Below are 7,763 nucleotides of genomic sequence, written 5' to 3'. Positions count from 1 at the left end.
TACATTTATTTATATGTATTAACTATTTGTATGTTTTTAGGGTTTTAATTTTCCACTTGGTGTGGTCGTTTGCCATTTAGTTATAAAGTTTGCACTATCCGCATTAATAAGAGCCATTAGAAGATGTTACAATAGTAAACGAATAAATCTTCCATGGCAAAATATAATTTATTCATTAATGGTACCTGGCATAGCTAGTGGTGTCGATATTGGTTTATCAAATTGGGCACTTTCATTAATATCGATATCTTTGTAAGTATAATCTTATAGCAATATTTAAGATGGTAAGGAATTTATTATAAAGTACATGACGTTTCTTCCTAGAGTCACTATGACTAAGTCAACTACTATTATATTTATTCTTGGATTTTCTCTTTTATTCAAATTAGAGAAAAAGGTAAGGCTGAGATTTTCTGTAAAAAATCTGTGATATTTCTTAAATATATATTAAATATTTTTATATAACTTATAAATAATAATTATTGTTCATTGTAGTCATGGTCTTTAGTAGGGATAGTGGCAATGATAGCAGGAGGATTAGCGATGTTCACTTATAAATCTACTCAATTTGGCATTCTTGGATTTATATTGTGTCTCTTAGCATCATTTGCGAGTGGTATTCGATGGACTATGACGCAACTAATTATGCAAAGATCGAAACTCGGCCTCCATGATCCGATAGACATGATGTATTATATGCAGCCTTGGATGCTATTACCAGCAATATCAGTGACTTTATGGTTTGAAGGTAATTGTACGTTTTGTAACAGAATTTTATAATTAATTATAGAATAGAATTATATATATAATATAATTAATTATAGAATTAATCTTAATTAATTAGAAATTTCTTGATAAATATTCACTTCAGGGGAGGCTAATTTCGATGACCTTGACTTCTATATATTTTATCAAGGTCATGACCCTAAATGACCTCTAACAGCCGTCGCTCATTATTCATTAAAAAGTTTTTAACAATCAGTTCGTAATTTCTTCATTTTGCATGGAAAATTGGATGACTCATTTCGTTATTTCTTTCTTCATATTCAGACACACTCAAACTTTAAACTTTAAATTAAAACTCATTGTAGATACCGCTTTAAGCAACCTTCTACGTCAAGATATCGATCATATAATTATTTTTCTAGAGCGAAAACGTGAAAAGTAAAAATTTTTATGTATATAAGTATTGTATAAAAAAGGTAAAAATGAAAGTGAAAGGTGACAAATTAAATTTTTTTTTCATTTTTAGTATAAAGTTGTCCGCGTCTTTATTTTGTATCTACTTCTATTCTTAAAGGTTTTTGAATTCAAACGATCGAGTGTGTATTTAAAACAAGATAAAAATTACAAAAGCGATCAAATTCACTAGATGTTGATCAATGAAATTAACAAAAATAAAACAAAAATAAAATTTTAATCTGTTTACTTTTACAATTTTCTTGTTTTGAAATATTTGAAATCGATTTCCTATTGCTAGGATTACGTATTTTGAAAGGAGATGAAAATTACACTAATGAGCAAATTCAATACGGTGTTGAATAGGATGATAAAATTATAAATATTTTAGTAAATTCTATTAAATTATTTCTGTAATTTTCAAGTTTTAAAATACATAATCGACTCCTAGTAAATTCGAAGAAAATTTATCACCTGTAATATCGTTAATTCCTGTCACTCCAGCATCATCTTAAAAACTTGTTCAATTTTAGGTGGCAAAATATACGATAGTATTAGAATCACCGATTGGGGCAACATCAATAATATTTTATTGACTACAGCTGCTGTAGTAACAGGTGCCATTTTAGCATTTAGTATGGAAGTGATGGAATTCTTAGTTGTTACTTATACTTCTAGTCTGACATTGTCAATCTCGGGAATATGTAAGGTAAAATTATTAGTCAATTTATTATTGAATTCTATACTGTAATAAATATTATGTTCATGTTTTCTATTCCAATAATAAAAAATGGATTGAAATGGATTGAAATTTTTATGCATACCTATTAGTCCAGTGAATCTAATAAAAAAACTGTTTTTAATTAATTAAATTCAATTGGATTCAATTGGATAGAAAAACTGCATTTCTTATTCAGAATTATGAATTAAGCTGTATTTACGAGAAAGCACACAGAAAAAGCTGATAATATTTTTAGATTAAAAAGCACAGAAAAATGTGATTTAACATACATAAGTGCTTGTATACCCACGCATATACACGCGCGCGCGCACACACACACACACACACATATAATTATGCACATATATAATAATTTCTATAAATAAATAGAAATGCATTCGGATTGAAAAGGTTTTATTTTACACGTGGATGTTTATCTCTGAAAATCTGAATTCATTTCAATTCATTCTCGTTTAATTGAAATTTGTATTAAAAACAATTATACTCATATGTAACTACACTCATGCAAAAAAACGGTGCACTAAATTTTAGCACAAATTTTTAATATTTTTCAATAGCAGTAACTTATTAAAAATCATCGTATATTCATTGAAATAAATCAAAGTTCAAATTAAATTTTATAAATATAAATATTCCCCTTGAAATTCATGAAGACGAGATTAAGTTTGAGTTCTACAAAATGTGTTACTAAATGGTTGCCAGTTTTTAACTCTCACTTTCTCTCTTTAAAGACGAGAAAAAGAGAGAGATAAAGAGAAATTTTTTAAACCTCGCTTACAGTCAAAGTATAGGGCTGCGCACAATCAAAGGAATAGGGAACAGAGTGAGAATTTCAACCTATCAGAAATTGTTATTTCATAGTATATAATTTCTGATAGGTTTTTTTTTAAATTCTTATTCTTTGTTCTCTGTTTCCTATTTGTTTGCTTGTGTGCAGCTTCTAATGTTGGTGTAACCGAGCCTTAAATCATAAGACATTGGCTATGATCGATTTGGACACTCACGCGCTTTAAGCGCTTGTAATCATCATTTTGTCTTTATTGTTCATTAGAAATATAAGTACGTAAAATAAGAATAGAAGTACTGAAAAGTGCTGAAAACGTCCAAATCAACCGCTGCCTCTATCTCAAGATTATAAGTCATCATTCATTCTGCTGAGGCTCTTAAAATGGTCATGAAGTAAAAACGAATTATGAATACTGGCTAAAGATTAAAGATTGAATATGTACAAAATTATGTCATAGGTTTAAAATATAAAATATAACAATTGATAAATTAGGTCAATAGGTTCAAAATAACGATAAAAGTAATTGTAAAATTCGTTACTATTATAAAAGAAAAAAAAATAATTACCGTTATAAAAAAGTAACGCTGTTATCAGTCAGTTACAAAAAAAGTAACTTGTAACGGTGTTACAAGTAATAGTGTTATTTTCATTCCCTGAGAAAAATATAAGATTTATAGGTATCAAGTTTTATTAATACACGTCACAGAAAATATAATCATAGATAATACTAATATTCATTCTATTTAGCTAATTTTCAATTTCCCTATGTTTTTCATTTTGTAATGATTTTTTACAGGAAATATGTACATTGGCACTGGCCTTTGTATTGAAAGGTGACCAACTGACTGGCCTTAACTTTGTAGGATTGTTAATGTGCCTTGGTGGTATAATACTTCATGTTGTTCAGAAAGTATTATTTAACAGAAAGAAAGCAGTTGATAATATGGAATTGCAATCGAAAATGGCAAGCAACAATGCTAAACGCGAAGAGGAAACCGATTCGAACGTGCCATTATTGACGGAAAAATCGACTTCTTTAATTAATCTTCTCAATGCTGAATTTAGCTCTGATGAAGATGTGAGAGAAAGTGATAACTCGACCCAAATATTGTCAGATATTTTGCAACGCAGAGAACAGTGATATATCATAAATTTTTAGATCTGATAAGGAATTATTTTTTATTAAGACGAACATTCAAGTATATTTATGACTTACAGCATTTCAGATTTTTCCAGTGTAAATTTTGCAGTCAATAATGAAGTTGTGGCTATCATAAAGAATGACCCCCAAAAACATACGTTTTTGGCCTATGTATTTTGTGGCCCTTGAATTTCAAATTAAACAGTATGTTAAATGATGTTATATGAAGGAACATTAATTTAAAAAAAAAAGTTAGAAAATTTGTACGTACGCTGCATGCGATACTGATGTAGTGATATATTAATGATATGTAAATCGTATATGTGTAAATCTTGTTGAGTCGATAAAACAGACGAATTCAGGATCTCTTTAAAATATTAAACAACGGGACTGGGAGAGGTAAGAAACTATTTTATTTCTAGTCAAAATTCTACTGTTATCAAGGAAATATTAATTATCTTTTTGTGTCTATATTACTTGAACAATATTTAAAATATTGAAAATTTGACTATTTTGACTTTTGACTTATCGTATCTTCAAAAGTACTCTTATGTTCAACTTAAATTTTTTCTGAGATTTAATGTCCCGTCGTATAGTATCATATAGCATATAATCCGATTCGAAATTCGAGGACTACAAAATGAGCTAGATTTGGGGTCACTCTTTTATATCACATGTTTATAAAATTTAATATATCAAAAATAACAGACATTTTGATGTTTTGATTAACGTTAAAAGTAAATACATCAGAATTTAATTAAAATATATATTTGTGAAAATGCAAGATTTCCCGATATACATCTGTATACTAACATGTATTAGGAACTAAACTTAGTTTCTGCGGCTCACATTTAAATGACTTGTAGGTGTAATTTACATCTGAAGCTGGCTTCATTTTAGAAGTTAGACATTTGTCAATAAAAATTCAGTGCGAAAAGATTTATTTAAGCGAACAATGCCATTTTTTTAACCGAAAATGTCATTACAAATCGCTTAAACATCTCTATTTCTCTGTTCACCAGACAGAAAAAAAAGTTTTTTGTGGCGCATTGTGATTGGCGATGAAAAGTGGATCTATTTAATAATCCCAAACGTAAAAGTCATGGGTGGACCCTGGCCAACCATTAACATCTATTTCAAAGCGAAATATCTATGGCCACAAAGCAATGTTCTTTGGTAGGATATGCAAGGCATCGTTTACTACGAGCTACTCAAACCGAACGAAAGTATCACGGGGAATTGATGTCAATTACAATTGAATCGTCTGAATGAAGCATTGTTGGAAAAAGGCTAGCAGTAGCCAGCAATCGACGCAAAGTTATGCTTTTGCACGACAACGCTCGATCACACGTTGCAAAAGCTGTCAAGGAAACACTAATGCAGCTCGAGTGGGAAGTTCTCCCGCACTCAGCGTATTCACTAGACTTGTTCCTTTAGACTATTACTTGTTCCGATCGATGCAGCACGACTTGGTAGATACACACTTCAGAAATTAGAGGGTATGCGAAAATGGATTGATGAATGGATTGCTTCAAAAGACCAATCGTTCTATTGTCGCGGAATCCACTTATTGCCACAAAGATGGGAAAAATGTATAGCTAGCGAGGGCAAATACTTTGGTATTTTTTGCTTTTGATATTGAGATAAATTAGTTTTTTTAAGCAAAAAACTACGAAAACTAAGTTTAGTACTTAATAAGAAGATAATTTAAAAAATTGCGAAGTACAAAAATGAAAGCGTGAAATGTTTCATGTGTTAATATTGATAGAAAAACGTCACTACATATAAAGATTTATTATTGTTGTTTTTAACATTATAAGAGCTTTATTATGCAATATATTAATTTGTTTAAATTGTGTGCGCGCGCGCGTGTGTAAGAGCGAGTGGGCGGGTGTGCGTGCACACCTGCGTATGTGAGGGTTGACAAAAAATATTTTTTTTTTTTAAGAATGAAACATTGTATGTTTTTTAAAATATGTCTTTAATGCTTTATACATAATTTAAACAGTATTATAAAAAAACATGTTTAAAACATGATTTTTATCAATCCTGGATTAGCATATGCACGTGCACATTATTTTAGAATACACGTCCAAAATATAATGATAATTCAACATTTATCTTTTAATAATGAACGCACAATAATTAATAAATTTAAACGCACTAATTAAGTGTCAAATATGATGAGTTATTTAAAATAATACGTTTTTAAAAATCTTACGCACGTATCCAGATAGCACAAGATACTAAAAGATAACGAAAAAGAGATCTTTTTCAAATTGTCTTTCCGACAAAGCAAAAAGATGTCTAAAAAATGATGAAAAGACATCGTTTTTTAGATTGTCTTTTCAGCAAGACGAAAAGATATGCAAATATTTCGAATTGCAAAATACAGATATTACTTATATATATTAATAGCATAATAAAATGTATTCAGAATTTAATCCATTTTTATATTTATATTAAACATATATTTTTACATCAATTTATGTACGATGGCTTTAATGTGCATCAATGCGCACTGAGTGCATCCAGTCGAATTCGCTATAAGTCAACATAATACGTAATCATATTACGTTACATCAGTTAATAAATAAATCGGACACAGGTTTGTTAATAAATAATTTATTTTGTATTTCGGAATATATCTTAATTTTTCTATTATCAAGTTTTATTTGAAATATATATCTCTTTAATAAATATAATACATAATTATAAAAGAATCATATGTTATTCAAACAGTTACTATTCTGCAATTCTAATTTAATCATAGACAAGAGAAGTAGATAAGATCATTTTATGATAAATTTAAAGAATTACAAGTTTGTAATTTGTAAATTTTTCTTACAAATAAATTACAACAGATATATTAGATATAATTTCCACCAACAATAAAATATGAATATATTTATTGTTTAACTCTTTAAAGATAAGTATCGCGAAATCTCGTAATTTGACATACATGACAATTGTCTCGAAAGAGTTGGACCAAATCATATAATATGAAATTTTTATTTATATATAATGTCATTCATCATTTTTATCTATTATGCAATAAATAAAAAAATTTTATTAAACTAGTTTCTATTATAACAAGTAAGACACAATGCGATCATATTTGCTAGTTATGCAATGCTTATTCTAATATTGGTTAATAAATAACGATCACTTTTATCTTTTATAAATAAAATAACAGATTTATTTTTCTTGCTTATTTTGTTTTATTTGATTAGTTTTTTTAGATTTGGCTTCAATTCTATTTTCCAGTTTGTGAATTAACTCGTCTAATTCGTCCTAATAAACATAAATTAAGATATAATTACTCTTAGATAATTTGTTTATACTTGTGTATAGTATATATGACGTACTAATTAATTGATTTATAACAAGTTGTACTTACTTCATCATATGTGTACATGAGAGTACAATGTTTCAAAATCTGCTTCTTACAACTAATTAAGTGCAAGGCATGTGATAAACAATAAACGCTGTCATCTTGCGAATTATTTACCAAAGAGACAAATAAATTAGCTCTACATGTCTCACATTCGAAGTCGCCATCATCATCTTTCACCTTTTTCCCTTTCTTCCCTTTTCCACTAACTGGTAAAGGCAATCTTTCTCTATTGATAAGACCTACACTTTCCAGCTGTTTACGATAATTTAATTCTTTTTCACAAATCTTTATTACACTCGGCAATATCTAAAGATATAAAATTATAATGTAGTGCTAAGTAATTCAAAAGTTTATGTGACAATATATGACTATCTATATTTTAATCTTAAATATTAATCTAACAATTACAGCATAAATTTATTCCTACCTGTTTCAATATATCTATATGCGATCTCGTATCATTAATAATATTAAATAACAATCTCTCAAATGAAAAGATAGAAGGTTCGCAACTATC

General features: G+C 28.5%; 2 protein-coding genes across 6 annotated transcripts in view; one reads left to right on the top strand and one right to left on the bottom strand.

Annotated features, from left to right (window-relative positions):
• The window catches only part of LOC108754817 (solute carrier family 35 member C2), a 9,107-nt gene extending 4,778 nt beyond the window's left edge, over window positions 1-4,329 (top strand). For all 3 annotated transcript variants that reach the window (XM_018497440.1, XM_018497443.1, XM_018497442.1), the window contains 5 exons: window positions 41-252; window positions 325-397; window positions 496-748; window positions 1,713-1,888; window positions 3,505-4,329. In XM_018497440.1, coding sequence (XP_018352942.1) covers window positions 41-252; window positions 325-397; window positions 496-748; window positions 1,713-1,888; window positions 3,505-3,849 — 1,059 coding nt within the window. In that variant the 3' untranslated portion in view covers window positions 3,850-4,329. The remainder of the gene's footprint in view (window positions 1-40; window positions 253-324; window positions 398-495; window positions 749-1,712; window positions 1,889-3,504) is intronic.
• Window positions 4,330-7,047: 2,718 nt separating this feature from the next.
• Window positions 7,048-7,763, bottom strand: part of LOC108754775 (protein Jumonji) — an 8,332-nt gene continuing 7,616 nt past the window's right edge. For 2 of the 3 annotated variants that reach the window (XM_018497360.1, XM_018497359.1), the window contains one exon: window positions 7,707-7,763. Coding sequence is in view for 1 of the 3 variants with exons in the window: in XM_018497361.1 (XP_018352863.1) it covers window positions 7,048-7,143; window positions 7,250-7,552; window positions 7,674-7,763 (489 nt within the window). In the remaining 2 variants the exon portion in view is untranslated. Of the gene's footprint in view, window positions 7,144-7,249; window positions 7,553-7,673 lie in introns of those variants that run through there. The other variant, XM_018497361.1, reaches the window with a different exon arrangement.

The sequence above is a fragment of the Trachymyrmex septentrionalis genome, unplaced genomic scaffold, assembly GCF_001594115.1.
Source record: "Trachymyrmex septentrionalis isolate Tsep2-gDNA-1 unplaced genomic scaffold, Tsep1.0 scaffold80, whole genome shotgun sequence".
Classification (NCBI taxonomy): Eukaryota; Metazoa; Arthropoda; class Insecta; order Hymenoptera; family Formicidae; genus Trachymyrmex; species Trachymyrmex septentrionalis.
Note: the sequence above shows the minus strand (reverse complement) of the source record. Positions and strands in the feature narration are given on the sequence as shown.